Source organism: Centrocercus urophasianus, unplaced genomic scaffold (assembly GCF_019232065.1).
Source record: "Centrocercus urophasianus isolate 14NV4802_14NV808 unplaced genomic scaffold, USGS_Curo_1.0 seq_11, whole genome shotgun sequence".
NCBI lineage: Eukaryota > Metazoa > Chordata > Aves > Galliformes > Phasianidae > Centrocercus > Centrocercus urophasianus.
This window is the reverse complement of record NW_024884253.1, coordinates 19,487,173-19,504,920: the sequence shown is the minus strand read 5'-3', so window position 1 is coordinate 19,504,920 and position 17,748 is coordinate 19,487,173. Positions and strand designations below refer to the sequence as shown.

At 40.9% G+C, this 17,748-nt stretch overlaps 1 protein-coding gene across 3 annotated transcripts; it reads right to left on the bottom strand.

Moving 5' to 3' along the window:
- Positions 1-252: 252 nt before the first annotated feature.
- ANKRD46 (ankyrin repeat domain 46) lies at positions 253-16,953 on the bottom strand. Of its 3 annotated transcripts, none has more exons than XM_042808823.1 (6): positions 16,873-16,953; positions 15,164-15,256; positions 11,989-12,116; positions 7,261-7,603; positions 5,775-5,933; positions 253-2,301 (listed from the first exon to the last, which is right to left on the bottom strand). In XM_042808823.1, the coding sequence occupies exons 3-6, from the start codon at positions 12,077-12,079 to the stop codon at positions 2,085-2,087; spliced, it is 810 nt and encodes a 269-aa protein (XP_042664757.1). In that variant the 5' UTR covers positions 12,080-12,116; positions 15,164-15,256; positions 16,873-16,953; the 3' UTR covers positions 253-2,084. The 3 variants fall into 3 exon arrangements, with proteins under 3 accessions (XP_042664757.1, XP_042664758.1, XP_042664759.1); XM_042808824.1 differs by lacking the exon at positions 16,873-16,953 and adding an exon at positions 16,069-16,461; XM_042808825.1 differs by lacking the exon at positions 11,989-12,116.
- Between the last annotated feature and the right edge of the window lie 795 nt (positions 16,954-17,748).

The window sequence follows — 17,748 nt, the reverse complement described above, 5'->3', positions numbered from 1 at the left end:
TACATGGCTTACACAATACCTGAAATCTTAGGCAAGAAACAGCACAATGTAAAAACAACGCTGAAAATAAAGCAGGCAAATCTAAACAATCTGTGTTTTAAAACCTCATTTAAGCCAACAGCATGGCTTCCATTTCTTAGGAGCAGAGTCTCCCAGCTTCTGAAATGCTTGCTATGAATGCAAAACAAAAAGCCCTCAGTAAAACAGGGTCACATCATTACCACTGTACTAATGCAATAACAAACCAAAACATATTTACAATGTATATTTATTTGTGGCATTCACCCATACTGAGAATACAATTACAAATTATGCAGGGAATACATATTGAAAGACAGTTTTATTCAAGATAAACTGTACCATTAACAGAAATGGAGTAATCCAGAAAAGTAACTGCGATTTAGATATGATTTTACATTTCTCTCTTCATTAACAGATTACGGTAATTGAAATATTCAGAGAATGCTGTTTTGTTGTTGGTGCTTTCCTTTTGTTTTAAGAGGTTTTCCTTCTTGTGGTTTTGCAACTGCTAGGAAAGCACTGTTTCATTAACCTCTGGCTTAAGAAATGAGATCAAGATGCAATTTAGAATGGGCCCCAACTTAGTGAAGCCCACGTCACACAGCAAAACAAAGATAATAACCCTCTTTGCTCAAACCCATAAACAAGAAGGGAGAACACACACAGTAGCAGAACAGAGGGATGTAAGTACTTCTACCAATACTTACTGCCATTTATAATCTTACAAATGTTTGATGTCTTTTAGCAACAATTCTGGAGTGGTACAGTAAAAAAAAAAAAAAAATCCATTAGGTTTAGAGAATTCAATTTTTTGGAGGTTTTGAATGCAACTAAGTGAGTTGTATATCTAATCAGCTTGGAAGGAGAAAATCTGCTTTCTTTGAAAACCTACAACTACAGTGTGGCATCATCCCAGCCTTCAGAAAAGAGCATGTAATTGATTCATATCTTTGGGTTACCTACAAACAAAGGATTTCGCAGCTTATGTACAGAATGGGATAGGATTTCATTTCATACCATATTCCTAAATATTAACTTTTAAACGACTTTTATTCCACATGCTCAGAAAATACTTCATAAGCCTGCAAGTGCAGTCTGAAAACAACTGAGACAGAAAGAAATCCTAGGAAGGAATTCTAATCAATCAAGTCCTTTCCACAATCATGAAAATGATACAACTGTATGGGACCATGAGGTCCTTGAGTAGGAAAAGAAGTTATCCTTCATGATATGTTTCACAGAGACAATGGCCTTACAGAACTGCTGGTACATACAAAGCAGAACACCTACATCACTTTTGATCCATCCTTACAAAGAAAGGTTTGCTTAGTAACATTTCGGCACAAAGGCAAATTCCTCATCCCAGAGGCCGAACAATTTTACTGCTAAAGCACTACAGAGGCTTTGTTCTACACAATTTATTTCAAGCAGATATTAACATAAAATTCATCTGGGAAGGAAACATCATATTGACCTAATAAATAAAGCAGTGATCTATACAGTGAAGACATAGTAAGATTGGAACTGTTTCTAGTCTTTTTATAAACTAGCAGATGAGAAACTGGGGAGGCACTAAAAGAACTACGAACACAGAGCTCAGTACTGCCTATATATCAAAATGTATTATCATGTTATTCAGATTCGTAGACGACTTCTTAAAAACTGTTTTTTTCTTTCAACTGAAACAATATTATGCAACAACAGATTTACATCTCTTCTTATGGAATATGTATCAAATTTGGTTGTGTACTAGGTTACACAATTCATGCTCAAGAATGTTATATTCATTATAAAAGACCTTTTCTAATCATAACATTTTATCAGCAGAGAGGATTATCTCCACATCTTGCCTCCACGTCAAGATGACAGAGGTAGCTTTGGAATGCTTTAGAATTTAGTGTTTTACTTGAAATGAATTAATCTCTCTTTCAGAGGGGTTAACAGTAGGTAAAAAGAGCAAACAGTATGTACAGCTGCCACTGTCTGCACTGAGGGAAAAATTCCAAGCAGCTCAAAATAAGATTACGACATGGAAAAGAACAGCGCTCTTCTTTTCACTTGCTTCAGTGCACCAGCTCAGGCTGATTTTCTACAAAAGGAAGCACCCCACTAACATAGTATGCTATTCCAAGAGACAGAAGAGCAATGACAATGATCAGGAGCAGCACTCTCCAGAAGCCCAGGTCTTCCACAAACTCTTGCCACGTCGTGCGGAAACTGGAAAAAACTCCTTCCCCTTGCTGTAGGTTTGGATTAAGGAGAGAATGGCTTTCCATTGCACTACAAAGGATTAAAGTTAAAAATAAATCAGAGGAAAAGAACACACCTTTAAGTAAGACAGTAATCCTACTCAGAGCAACCAAAACGTTCTAAAGGAAAAACTAAAGCCACCTGCAGATTTATAGCATTGCCCCTGCTAAATCAAGAAAAGCAGATCAGACTCTAAACTTAGGATAAGTGAAAGGATGTTTTTCTAACCAGGGTAAAGAGAGCAGTACCTCTATCTGTACGGCTGCGCTGAGTTGGCAGGCTTGCCACCTAAGAAGCCTTCGAAAGTCAATGCTCGTAATTCCCACTAAGCATGGCTTTGTGAATTTAATGGAGCATAAGATAAAACCTCAAGGGGCACAGCTCTTGTTAACAGAACAAGACATTACAATTTAAGTACGCTCTGCCAAATGAAATGGCGACTTTAACCAAGATCATTTAGATTCCAAACTATGAGGTGATCTTTATTACTCTCTGCGTTTCTTTGTGAGAGGCCTCTCTTCTAGCTTAAAAATACCACAGAAAATAATACATTTGGAAAAAAATAAACCAACCCAAAACTTCCTGATCTTCAAGACAAGTTAGTACTGCTGTGTTTTTTGCCACACGATTCTCAGCAGTCACTCTGATCTTGGTTTTAACATTCCACCCCCAATTCATCAAGCTCCCTTAAATTGTCAGACTACAAATTAGGGCCTGCAACTCTCACTTTTAAATGAGAAGAATTAGAATGCTACAGTCATCTTGGCCATGAATCATCTTTAGAAAAAAACAAGAGTTGTTTCAAATACCACTTGGCTTCTTGCATCCTCCTCAGTTTGCTGGTTTCACAATTGGTCTATAAAAAATTTCTCATCAATTTATTACACTTATGTATAATTCCAGTTGTCAGTACAGCCCTACTGCTCCTTGCTTGAGTGAAATGACACACACGGGTGTTCAGAGAACCGTGCTTTGACAATCACAGAAAGCCAATGGTGAAACTGCGCACACAGTGAAATCAAAGCAGAAGGGAAGCAGAAAAGAAAAACACTTCTTCCTTTCCTCTAATTGCTTTTACTTACCATGTTCCCACGTCTCTCTTACACCGATAATAACCGAAAACCTTACATGGAAAAGTAATTTCCAAATCAAAACTAATTGTATAAATGCTACTGTTCACCAGTTGTGCTACTGGAAATAAAGATACTGGAGACTGTCGTTTACGAATCGCCCTTTCAAGATTACGCCATGGAAAAGTTTCACACTATTCATATGTTTTTCTTAGGAAGTACAGCCTCAGAAGAATAATTAACTTCAACTCCCATAGCTCACTGAAGCATCGCAGTGTGATGTGCAGAAAATTTCAGAAATTGCCTATTAAACAGCTTGCCTTTTTTGCTTCTAAAGTATTTAGTTTGCTGTAAAGCTATTGTAGCTTGCCCATAGCTACAGGATTTAGCCATCTTCCTTGCTCATGATTTCCTAAGCAAAACAAAGACTTTATTAGAAGACAGCCACTGGCTAAGACACAACTACTCACTCACTCAGTATGAACTAGTTAATATATAACCACACAGAGTTTAAATAAAGCTGCAATGTGATTCAAGTGAAAAGATCACATGCTTGGTCATTAAATAGAAAAAGGGACATAGAAAACATTTTCGATATTTTATACAGCAACCCAATAAAAAGTAATGGTACTCAAGACATTTTTTTCTTCTGACAAATTACATCTGCTTAAGCAATAGTATAGCAGCAAAGCATCCCACAGAAGAGTCCGTGCCACACAGCCCAGGTGGACAGTCTTTTCTATTTCAGCATACTACGGAAGTTCACCTCTGGCTGTACTTGTGGGCACGACTGTCAGTCACGTCGGGCAGTGCGGAGGGACAGGTCACCTGCGCTGACAGACTGAGGTGAGCTCTGCCCTCCCCCTGTGCTGTCAGGAGGCAAAGCAAGAGAACAGAAATTTGATCCGGGAACTCAGTTCTGGCCTCTGCTTCCAGACCAGCAGCAACCGTTTGCAAAACAACCGGACAAATTTGAAATCAGAGATTGTTGCTCAAAAGTGAAGCTCACGGTTTACAGAAAAAGCAACCATTATTTTTCAGTAGGTTGGTAGATAATGTAAGGAGGAGGGAGCGAGGAGGACAGAAGCCATTCATCTGAGCAAAATTCATCTAAATTGTGTGAAAAAACAGAAAGGGGGAGGAGTGAAACTGTGGCAGTCTGAAAAGCCAACTGTTATAAAGACATTATTTATTTACAAAGCAAACAGCATACAAGCTCACTCGCTTTAACTGCTGCAGGCATCTGTTATTTGTTACCTTAAATATAATATATTTCAGACACGTTAAATGCGTTCACAAACAAGCTGGGTAACGCACTGTTTATATGTCTGTGCCTCTCCCCAAGGAGAACTGCTTACTTCCTTGCCAAACTAAACAATGTAACATTTACGAAGGTCAAATAACAGAAAGGAAGCTATGCTTATTAAAGAGACACCATCAAATCAAAAATCGTCATTTAGATGTGACTGAGCTTTTGACACAAAGTAAGACAGAAATGATATATGGACTGAACAACTTCCACTAAAATTTACAAAGTCAGAAAGATACCAGGCAGAAAATCCAATATTTTATACTAAAGCAATTTTGACAGTAATATTCAATTTTGTATCTCAGGGCTTCCAAGGTTTCTCTGATCACTGGGCTCCAATTTCTTTTCCCTTATCAAGCTTTTTTCCTATGGCATCCTAACTATCCTCTGAGCTGCCTGCGTCCCACTTCTCAGCATCAGTAAGATCCATTTTCTGTGTCAGAATCATTGATGAAAGTGGTAACTTTGCCCAGTCCCAGAACTAAACCTTTAGGAACTCACTGCTGTCTTCCCCCTCACGCAGCACGTACCCTGAAATGGTGAGCTGTTTTCCTGAAATCACCAGCTCTCTTTTAAACACTTGTTTGTCCACCACACAACTCATTTATTTTTTCCAGAACTACTACCAATAGATATTTCATAAACAGCACTGTATCAAAGCCTTTATTCAAGTTCAGAAGATGAAAAGCCTGCTACCCTTTCCTTATATAGACAACCCATGTTAATGAAAGTGTGGTAGGTCAGCGCGGGCCACTGGCATTTCTCACTTCCCCCCATATTCTCTTTGGCTTCGTGAGAAACAGTGCAATGTTTATTGCTTGAGGTTATAACAGAAAATGAGTTATTATTTAAATTTTTTAAAAGTTACAACTTTAAAATGAGAATCTCAATCACAGTTCTTCCTTTCCCTTACATTTGACCTATTGAGAGACTTTTCCAAATTCTAAAACTTAACTTGGATTTGGTCAGATAGTATCAGGCCAAACCTGATACTTTCCATTTTGAGGAACAAAGAAGCAAGCCAAATCGTAACAATCTAAAGGCAGTAAACAGGTACTAATAAAGACATATTTTACATACACAAAGTTATTTCTCCCAGTATCTCTTTTTTGTTTTGTGAATACCTTTCGCTTTCAGCAGTTTGCATTGTTTCCAGCTTTGAGTGGGCTCCTCTGTTAAATCCTTTCACCTCTTGCTCCTCCAAAGATTCCAGCAGTCTGATCACATCTTTATTTACACCCCTTCGTTTTGCAAGAACAAGTGGTGTTGCACCTTGGTGATTGCTAAAATAATGCCACAAAATGACACACGAAGAAAAGAAACTCTTGAAGTAGAAATTTGATACAAGACAACTTAGCATAACACACAATGTAAAATTTAGTGCTCAGAACCATTTTGTTAGACAAGATTGTAAACAATTCCTGTCTATAAAAATAATACCGTAAATGATTACAGAAGAATACCAGTATACTTGGGCTTGAAATAGCACAACTCCTCTTCCTACAAACAAAATAAAAATTCCTAGTGTTCTAATTTAATTGGAATCTCTGGGTGCTATAATAAAAAAGAGTAGATTTACAGCACTGTTTGAGATTCAGCATGATTTCACGAAGTTGTGCAATCTGCTTCTTCATAGCTCCTTTTTCCATGTGGGTATGAGGACATTGGGCAAAAATGAAATAAAATACAGATGGTCCCTCTGCTACTTTTAAAATAATACTGAATAGGACTGGAGCTGCCTTCAGATTACAGATTTTCACCAGAGTTGCTTGAAGTAATAAAAAGAGAACACAACCCTTGAAGAATCTGGTCTGCCATTAACTCCTTTGCTGGGATGAAAGCATCAATGAGGGAGAAGTGAAAAGGGAACAGATTAAAAAAAAAAAAAAAAAGAAAGAAAGAAAAAAAGAAAACATTCTGAAGTTCCAAATATTTTGCATGCATTGTTGACAGTGCAGAAAGTTTCACAAACAAAATAAGTCAGTTACTGCAATGAAATAGCTAGTTATTTGTAGCTTGAGAGCCCGCATCTGAGCATTGGCATCTGACAGCTGCTGGAAGCCAGAAGGAAAGAATATACAATATTTAAAAGAAGGAGTGAGTCACAGACTTTGAGGGAGTGGGAAAACACTGAAAAGAAGCATTGTCACCAAAGGAGTACGGGAATGAACTGACACACACATATACTGTATCTCCTTTGTCTTATACAGTGCAACAATTAACACAAAAGCACTGTGGTGGAGAAAATCCTTTTAAAGTAGTCGATGTGATTTTCTTTTTTGGTGCCAACCACCCACACCTAGCTGTCTGGCCAAACCAGGATAGCAGTGTCATCGTAGAGGCAGAATTAGATACAACAGCCCACACCAGCAGCTGCTATTTTTATTTGCTTTGCTTGCTGCATTTGATCAGCAGAAGTGGCCTCTTACTGTTTTCCTGCCTTTTTCTTCTTTTATTAAGTGATATCATACAAAGTCAAACTGCACTAAATACAGTATCTCAGCAACAGCAGATCTGTATACAATGTTCTAGAGATGAATGCTAATACATTATAAAACACGTGCTATTTAAAAAAAAAAAAAAAAAGCCAACCAAGAAAAAGCAACTTACCAGATATCAATTTTAAGTCCATTAGAAACTAGGAACTGGATGGTATCCACATGCCCACACAGGTGAAGGGCTGTATTACCTTGATAATCAGTGGCTAGTAGGTCAGCACCAAATTTGTGCAAGAGTTGACAGATGTCTACATTTCCTCTGGCTGCAGCAAGATGGAGGCCGGTTCGGCCCCGGCTGTCACGAATATTTGGGTCAAAACCACTCTCTAACAGGCGTTTGGAATAGTTAAAATCTCCATCAATGCAAGCCTGCAGCAGTGGCACGTTTGTCTGGGAAGAATCATTTACAAAAACGTAGGACATGGTTCTGACTGTCTCTGCAATAGATGACAAACCTGCAAGAAAAGGTGGGAAAAGTGCCGTTGAAGCCAGGCAAATAAGTACAATGCAGGCATCTGTCAGACCGTGCTGGTTCCTGAACCAAAATGCAACCCAGCTCAGGAACCAACTCTGAAATCTTCCTGTCCTACACAGTAACTTCATGCGCTGCATTCCCTCCTGTTAATATGGAAAGAGCTCTTCTACTCATGTCTGGGAAGTGTAGCACAGCCTTGTTATTACAGAGAACTAATAAAATCAATGCCAGCAATACAAGGCAGGTGACTACCTCTTCCCTAGGAAAAGATCACATGTAGCTGAATTGATATTGAACTATACTACACCACAGGTCAAGACTGAAAGAAGGGAGAAGTACTTTTCATAAACTGGGTGCCTACAAGCAGTTCAGCTAACAGATACAGTGATAGTAAGTGCAATTCTTACCAGCTGCATGTAAGCAGAGCCTCTCCAGGGGTGCTTCCGCCATCTCCATATGAACTTTGATGCACAGTCAGTTGCTGAAAACACTTGGCTACTACAAATACTAACCCCTTTATTGTGCAAGAAATACAATTTTCAGCACTTTGCAGCAAATTGTTTTCATAGTGCCATAGATACACAAACTACTGAGCAAAGGAAGTGAAAACTGAAAACGGGTACGAGGAGGACAATAATAAAATGGAGTGGAACTGTTGTGTGTACAGCCAGAAGTGCACTATGGAGAAGCACTTCACAAAGCATGATTGAAATTTTGCAAAAAGCTATTTTAAGGATAATTCAAATAATGAGGGTATGATGACACAGCAGACTTATGGAATACAAAGAAGATTACTTGAGAACAAGAAGGAAGACAACAGAAGGACTACGCAAGAGGATGATACCACTGTGCGTGCAGGGACTGGACAGCAAAGATCTGCACTGCCTCAGAAAGAAGGCAATAAAAGATCATATAAATCAGGACAACTCTTAGAAGATTCCATACAACCACAACATGGTTCAAGTGACAGGAAGAAAAAGAATTTTAAGCAGATAAAGTCTGAATGGAAACTGACATTTCACGTGAAATAGCATCTCTCTCTAGATGTAGGCTTGTATTTTGGGGTAAGGCTGCAGCTGTGTCCTGATTAACTCTACAAACCTCCTATATGACTGCTATATGCAGATTTAAATTTTCTCATCTATACAAGGTATTCTTCTACATTAGTGCACCCATTCAGCTACGAGAATGGAAATGTGGCCAGTAGCCAAAAAATTCAATTTTAAACTCTTAAGAAAATGAGAGAATGATAAAGTCTGTATTTTATAGCTTTTCCCCCCATGTTTTTGATCACACTCAAGATCAAAGTATCCACAGGGCCATATCTAATGCTTATGCACTGATTTGATTAATAGTATTGGGACTGCTGAGGTTATTAGATTAAACTTCCCTCCTTTGCATTTCCTATTTGAACAAACTCTGCCACATGTACCAACAATGCCCAGTTTCCCTGTGCAGGAATGCACAACTTTTTTCCTATCTTGGCCACAGAAGTCCAAGCGATGGGGATAAATGCTAAATACTGCTATCTGTATAAGGAATGATTTGAGGCAGAGGACGTTCCACTGGGCTGCAAGTATGTTTTTAAGCACGTGATGGTATATCACTGACTCGTGCACACTTTCCCACAATTACTTCCAGTAGCAAAAAGTTCCTTGATACAATATAAAACATTTCATGTAAGGCTAGCATCACTCACTTAGGGTGCCAGCAGACTTCTTAAAACCCTACATGGAAAGTAAGGACATGATGCTTTTATTTTCAGTGAGTCTGTTACAAAACCTTGGTGGCTGCAAAGCCAGGACTGCCAGCTGACAGCAATTTCAATTTTCTTGCCCACTTTCCACCCAAATCATAAACGAGATCAGAATGCTTCTTCACCTCTACGAGCCCAATCCCTGCTCACAAAAACATCAGGCCCAGTTTCTGCATGGTGTGGCTGACACCTTTACTTTCTGCACTAAATCTTCCCTAATGCAAGACCATAAATAACACAGAAACCTCAAATTATCAGCACATTAACAGCATATCAACAGCAGAAATCTCTACTTGTACTTGATAAGAAGATCATGGCTTGCTTATAACACAGTATTTGAGTGCTTAAACTTCTTAAATAAAAAAAGGCCTAACGTATATCAACAACATAATATTATACTGGAAGAAAAATATGCAATTTGAGAAACAGTATGGCACACTCTGCTAAATTAAGCTCATGTTTATATTTTCATACCAGATGTGTAGGTCTGGTAAAGCCCTGCAGAATTTCCTGTCACTTCACACAATGCTGATTAAACACAAGCTAAAAATAACACCAGAAATACCCTCACCACTTCTCAGGAAAGGAAGCAGAAGGATTCACAGGGACCAGGAAGTGCAACTGAAAATATTTCCGATTCAGATTTTATTATTACTACGATATTTAAGAATTCATCACTGAAGAGCAGAAGACTGAAATGAAATCTCAGTATTTCACAGTCAGAAAGAATAGTAATAATAAAAAAAATCCTGCTGTGAAGATCTAATTAAGTAGATTTAGAAAAAAATCCGAAGCGTGATTCTCTTTATACTGCTTCTGAAGATGAATCAGAACACAAGGCTGAACCTGTGGAAGCTGGGACACCTCCCTTTATGCACTCACGTCACAAAGGGACTTGCATTAGTGAGCAACGAGACACTGAAGTGCTGCAAAGTGACCATTCTGAATATCCCTACACATCACCACTGCGGGAGTTCAATTAATTTGGTTCAGTAAATGACTGCTTCTAAAAACGCATTGCTATCTCCTGAAAAATCGAGCTTTTTTATCATCCTTCCATAAAAAGAGAAAAGGTTCACTGTTAAAAACTTAGTCCTGAGATAGGAAATCAGCCCCGAGGAAAAAAAAGTAAACTCAAAGGCATCCTCTCAAGCAAGCACTCTCTATTAGAAAAGTATACTATAAGAGCACATTTTCCTTAAGTTTATACAACATTGATATTGTTTGAGCACAGGATACTTTTCATAATAATGCCTGCAATTTTGCCGTTAGCCACTTTTCAGTGACACATATGGCTCAGCACATGATGAGGATTGCTCTGTTTCCCAAAGGAATGCTTATACTTAGTGATGATGTCAGAATAACTGACCATCACTTGTTAGCAGCCTGCTGCTGCACCGTGCACAGCCGTACCTCAGCGTCACACACCGAGCCCCCACACAGCACACTCCAACCCATGGAGGCAGTGGCCAGGGGTTAACCTGAGCAATTCCAAAGGCAGAGCCAAATGCAAGTCTTATTACTGCTGAAACTACTCAATTTGCACTAACTGTGGATGGCTTTATTTTTACAGTAAGCGTATGGTTTGGCCTCTGCTTTCTCGTTTGGTTCAACAGTTACCAAACAGCTCCAGAAGAAGGAGGTATGTTGTTTGAGACAGCCTCTCCACCACAAAAATATGAATGGACTTGACGAGCTGTAATTAATCACCCAGCCACTGCTACATGATTACCAGTTCTGCAAAACAACACTGTCTCCAAGAACATTCAGAAAATCCGAAGTAATTGTCACTTCAGAACAATGGCACAATGTCAAATGGCACAACAGTTGATGTTGCTCAGTATTAAGACAAACACATCTAGAATCTACGTGTCAGTAAAGTGATCAGCAGAGAAACTGCCACTGACAGTAAATGGAAATGTAACATCAAGGACAAATAACATCTTCCACACCCAGCCTCAGCAAACACATCACGTCTTACATTACACGACATTTGCCAACTTGCTCACGGCAAACAACTTCCTCAAACATCTTTTTAGAGGACTTCAGAGGCAGTGGCTTGCTAAGCTCTTCCTCTGCAGCTTTTAAATGAATGGAAACTGTTCCAGCTTGAGTGTTTTGCTTCAACTGTATGTTCAGTTGCAGTCTCTGCTTAGGAAAGACCACCATTACCTATTACGATTTCCACTGAGAGACTCTGTATCTCTTGTACTAGCTACCCTTCGCTCTTCAGTCCAACTGGATGAGAGTTTTATTTCTCTACCAATACTGCTGCAAAAAGTAGCATACCTGATTCAGTAGAGCATTATGCCTGCTTTACACAGTGGCATTTTGTGTGCTGCACACACACTGAGCTCAGGCACACACAGCCTACAGAGTGCTTTATGAAAAGGATTATTTCTGCTTTTTTTTATGGATTAGCAGATGATGGCAATAGCGAGAGCTTTGCTCACCGCTGTATGTCACTGTGAAAAGATAGAAAATAAACAAGACCTGAAACGTCAATCCATGGCTTTAGAATGCTTCCCTACATGATATGGTGCATTTGCTGTGCATTTATGTACACAAATTAAGGGAACAACAGGAAAGAGATCATTCTTTTTCAATACCTTTGTTGATAAGCAGATTCACAGACATTTTATCCCTTCTTAAGTGGCAATTCAGTGGCACTACATGTTTCAGTGCACTTCTACCAAACATGCAAGTACGTCTGAACGGTTTATCTTCTGCAAAAGACCTATTCAGGTAGAAAGGCAATTTACAGCAGTTAGAAACAGATGGGCTGTAACTTTAAAAAGCAAATAGTATCCTTGGCTTCATCAGAAGAGGGGTGGCCAGCAGGAACGGGGAGGTGATTGTCCCTCTTACTCTGCCCTTGTGAGGCTCTATATGGAGTACTGCGTCCAGGTCTGGAGCCCCCAGTACAAGAAAGACAGGGAGCTGTTGGAGAGGGTGCAGAGGAGAACCACAAAGATGATCAGGGGGCTGGAGCACCTCCCTCTATGAAGGCAGGCTGAGGGAGCTGGGCTTGTTCAGCTTGGAGAAAAGAAGGCTGCATGGTGACCTCATTGCAGCCTTTCAGTACCTAAAGGGAGCCTACAAACGGGAGGGGAGCCAACTCTTTGAACAGGCTGCCCAGAGGAGTTGTGGATGTCCCATCCCTGGAGGTGTTCAAGGCCAGACTGGATGGAGCCCTGGGCAGCCTGGTCTAGTATTAATGGGGAGGTTGGTGGCCCTGCATGTGGCAGGGGGGTTGGAGATTTGTGATCCTTGAGGTCCCCATCCAACCCTGGCCATTCTGTTACTCTGTGATTTAAGCCCCACAACTGGCACATGTGAACCAGTAAAGTAACTTCAGTAGTTCCTTGATCGCTGATATCAGTTTGGGTGCACTCGCTTTTATAGAAAGCTATTCATTATGACCAATGTGAATGATTCATCAACTTCATCATCACCTTCTTCACAAACCCTTATTCAAGTTCTTTGGTTCTGCTGCAAAAGTGCTGGGTGCTAACATATAAACCCAAAAGTTCATTACAGGTTGTTTTTTTGTTTGCTTTTTTAAACAAACCTGTGAATCAGTTCCATCCTACCAAAGGGTCTGTCTTTAAATTTGCTGCAGATCCTGCAGCAGTCTTTTGGAAAAGACAACTCTAACTGAGCAACAAGACACCGTTCACAGCATGAGCACCGTTTGTCTCTAGAAGAATGCTGCCACCACGTGGACTGACTGAAGTAAGCAGCGTGATGGATAACCCCGGATCCACACACTGGGTTTTTTTGTAGATTTTATGGTGTTTCCTTATTTCCTTAGAAGAAAATCACAGAAATCAGAGGCTGATAAGCCAAGCAATGACGTCAGCTGCAGAACTCTTGCTATGGCTCCAGATACAGACATCTGTGCTCTGAATTTTCATTTTCACGCAGGCAATCAGTTTATCAAAGCTGCATGGATAAATGATACACACACACATTCCAAAGATTTGAAATCTCTGTCAGGACATCATGATTTTAAAGAATTAATTGAGCCATACTGGACCATGTTATACGTTATGGTAAGATGGAACAGTAACACTATTCAGGCTGCATCTCTAATGAATATCTGCTGATGTTGTTTTTCAGACATAGCTACTTCAGAATGCTTAGAGTACAACATTTTCTCCATATAGACAAACCTGTAGCGCCAGTATCTGCACAACTCTGTGTCTGAAGGGCTTGGAGGTGGGCAAAACAGCAGGTTCCAAGCTCAAGGATAACTGGCAAGCCTGGGGAACAGCAGGGAGGCCACCCTCTGGCTCCTGATCTGCATGGAGGCTGGAACCCACCAAGAACTTCACAATGGTTGGAAGGGTGTGAAATGGCTTTGAAACTGTAGCTACAAAATCTGGGAGAGAGACAGCTCAACCGCTGTTAATCAACTGCTGTTAATTCTGAACCTAGAAACAAAAGACCACTGGTACTGGTAAAACTTCTGCCTCAAGATAACTGAGCCCAAGATTCCAGGGGCTCAGGATTCTTTTTACCCTATATAATGACACTGCATTATTCAGCTACACTGAATTTCCCGTGCCATTATATTATGTTTTGTTACCCAGTTCCCTTCCTCAGTTTGGCAATTTATTTTTGTCCTCTTTTTAATTTTTCAACTCAATTATTTCTTCATGTGAGAAACCTTCTTTGTGCTGTGACTGGGATCTGTAAAAGTTTCTAGCAGGAAACTCTTTTTTTTTTAAATGCATCCTGAAAATCCAAGTAAGCCTTATAAGTCACCTAAATCTACAATGCTTCTTAGCAATCCTCAGTGGAAGCTGACGAGGCTTAAAAGATTGCATACCTCTACAAAGGTACCCAGTTTCAGATAGAACCAGTCCTAAACAAATGCAGGCACAAAAAGCACAGGTGTACACCTCTCTCTGCACTGCTCTGGCAAAGAGGCCAAAGGTTCAGGACAACCCACAGGAAAACAATAAATCAGAAGCCTTTCCTGAAACACGCTGCCATTTCTCTATCCCCAACCTGTTATGCTGATCTGATACTGTAAGAGGTCATGAGCACGCTGAACAACGTGCCATCTACACATGCTAACAAAATTTATCTTTTGAGTTTACGATATGAAATTCTGCTGATGTATCCGTGCTACCTGGATGTGAAATGTTGCCTGCTGGCAAAGTTGGTGTTTCTATAACTCTGGTCCACTTAGATGCAGGTTTTAGTTTGTATCTCCACAGTACTCTTCCAAGCAGCCTTTCCTTCCTGTACTCTACAGATAAAATCTCAATTGACCAAGTCCTACAGCACAGATACGGCTTCTGTGAGGTACTGCAGGAGATCAGAGAGAAACTTTGGTCCATCATAGTCAGTGGACATCTCCTTTAAATGGTGAAGTGAACTTGAACTCTTCAGTACTCCACATACTTAGTATCATCATTAAACAGCAAAGCAAACCACAACAAACCTGAGTGTTTCCATATCTGCCTTTTTGACTTATGCCATGGCAGCACCTCAATAAAAAATAATTACCAACGAGTGAAGTTTGGTGCAATAGATGCATGCACTCAAGCATGCCTGTCAGCCTGCCATCTACACTGACAGCGTGACTATGGACGGTCTTCAGAGAAAGCTGAACACGTGAGGGATCTTGTATTTCATAACACGTGTATAAACAGATGCTCTCCAAAATACACTATGCCCACATTAATTGGTGCATTAGAGCACAAGCGATATCATGAAGGAGGCAACCAACAGACAGTGAAAGAGAAAAGAACCCTCAGAATCCCAACATACCTGAATCCTTAGCAGAGCCACTAGCAGTTCACTCTGTCACAGGTCCCCAGGCTGCAGATGAGGACTTCAAGGCTACATGTATTCAGAAATGAACTGCACAAGAACAGAAATTGGGACAGATGAATGCATACATGAATGCATACAACTTTAGGCACCTCTTGAGATCTCCCACTCTGTCTGATAAGGAAGCTCTAAATGTGGGATACCAAAACCTGCTAAGAAGAAACCTCCCCCTAAGTGCAGGTCTGAACTGACTTTTATAGTTCCCTCCTGCAAAGGCAAGCTAGAGGTCCTCTGGAAAGAAAGCATAAGAAGCAAATGCCTTGCTTCAGTCAATTCATCTCAGTTTACTGTCTAGTACCTTCTTTTCAACTCAAAAACAAAACAATTAGTCAGTGTAATTTTCTGTCTGTCAACAATTCTACAAGGCAGAGTGCAACCATTGCTATAAATACATTTATTTTAAAAAAATTAACAATGGTTGGAAGGGTGTGAAATGGCTTTCTTGTTAATCAACTATTTTACAAATTAAACAGGAAAGGGAAAAAAGACCTAAGTTTTACAGTTAACACCAAGCTTAGTTCCCTGCTGCAGTGAGCAAAAGCAATTACTCTAACAAACAAGCCACTTTCCACTTAAAAACATATTTTGAGTTCTTGCTCCTCCTTGACCTTTGGGAAGGCCGCTTCTGAACATCAGTGCTCTGGTGGCTAGAAATATTACATTCACATGCTATTAACCTTAACATCTATATTAAACTATTCATGTATCAACTGCACTCTTAAGCTGAATTTATTCCCTTCATAGTGTTCAGCTCAATGTTTCAACAGACAGCAGAAGAGGTGTCTGTTCTGCAATATTCAAGAGGCCAAATGTCAGCACAGACCCTTCACCTCCCTACTCACCCTGTGCTCCCCTTGGTGCATCCATTCCCTTCCACTCAGTCACTTAGGAACAGCTACCACAATGCCAAGTATCCTACAGGTTTGTTCGTAGGTAAGAGTAACTTCTTTTTACAGATCATCATTGGTCAGCCTTTTTTTGCTTTTTTCACAATGAAATATCTTGAAACTACCTAGTGCTGTTTTTTTCACATCAACATCTTTATTAAGTAGGTCGTAAGTCTGTTTTCAAGACGAATCTTTAAGTAACTCATGTTATGCTCTCCCTTTATACCCAGGCTCGATGATCTTTCCCACAGTTTGTCTCTAGTTACTCTCTGTCCTTACTCTCCTTCATTCCAATGCTATCCCTACCTTCTCAGCACAGGTACAGCTCTGCTGCTTTGCTGTTGTCTAGAGAAAAAAAACAAAACAAAACAAAAAAAAACCTACCTGATTTCCCTTAAAAACAATAATTCCTTCATCAAAGATACTTCTAAAGACAGCTAAAAAAAACACTTTTGGCAGAAACACGCACTACCTTGGAGCTCCATTTACCTCACACCTCCGGCTTTCCCTCCCGCACCACTGTCGGACGGCAGGGTGGGACAGCCGGGAAGGGAAAGCGGGCAGGGCCGTTCCGCCGACTCCTGCCGGGGCAGCCGCACCCGGTCGCGCCCGGCAGAGCCCACCTCAGCCGAGCTCCGCTGCGTTCCCCCGCGGTGCCACCGCCGCCCCTCAGCGCTGCCCTGCGGCCCGCTGACCGGCCGCCATTCCCGCCTTGCCCTCGCTAGGCCTACCGCTACCGCTGCCCTCACGCGGACACACCGACGGCCGCCGCTCCTCCTTCAGCCCGACGAACGCGGCCTCCGACCCCACAGCCCAGCGCCGCGCCACCCGCCCGGCTGCGGCCGCTCGCTCCTCGACGCGCACGGAGGAGCAGAGAGGCGGCGGAGAGGCCGCGTGCGCCCCCTGGCGGGCGGAGGCCGCGCGGCAAAGGCCGCCGGGGCTGCGGCGGAAAATGGACCCTCGGGGTGGGCGGCGGGGCGAGCTGCGTGCTCGCCCTAAAGGGTGTGTAACAAAGTATCTCCGGAATGACAGCACCCAGCTAACTTAGAAGTTCGCTGAAGTTGTAAAGTCTCTAAATAAAAAGCACTGCAAAAGCCCTTGCACTGGAGTCTTCATATTATTAGTAAGCAGGCTAACTATCCTCGTGCTGAGTGCATCTGCAGCTTACTGTTGTTCTGGGAGAATGTAAAACAAATATCCTGAAGCACCCTGCTAAAAAGCATCCATCACAAGGCTGCAGTAAGTTCAGAGCATTCATTCAATATTTGGTTTCACTTCCCTAATACCTTAGAGGTTTTTTTTTACTTCCTACCTTTCTTTTTCAAGGCTTCCAAAAGGTGTAACAGCAGAATTGCCCAGATGCAGACATTCCATAGCACATCCTACACTGTTTGCGTGGTCTGCCCGTTGCATACAAGTTGGATCATTTGTATCTTGATTCAACAGATTGTTCTTGGTTTTCCTGGTAAATCCTATGGCTGCATTAGATTACCTAATTGAACAAGAATTCACAGCATTTCTTATGAGTCAGCAGAAAATATTTTGCATGTTTTCACAGTCTTTGGACAGCACTCAGTTAATTTCAACTACTTCAAAAGAAAGACTTGTAAAGAGACTCTCAGGGATACTAATGGA

Coding starts and splice junctions, on each gene's coding strand:
- ANKRD46 (XM_042808823.1), bottom strand. CDS start 12,079: ATGTTTGGTAGAAGTGCACTGAAACATGTAGTGCCACTGAATTGCCAC. Junction 5,934..7,260: donor GGACTTAAAATTGATATCTG/GTAAGTTGCTTT, acceptor GCATTATTTTAG/CAATCACCAAGGTGCAACAC. Junction 2,302..5,774: donor CAAACTGCTGAAAGCGAAAG/GTATTCACAAAA, acceptor AATCCTTTGTAG/TGCAATGGAAAGCCATTCTC.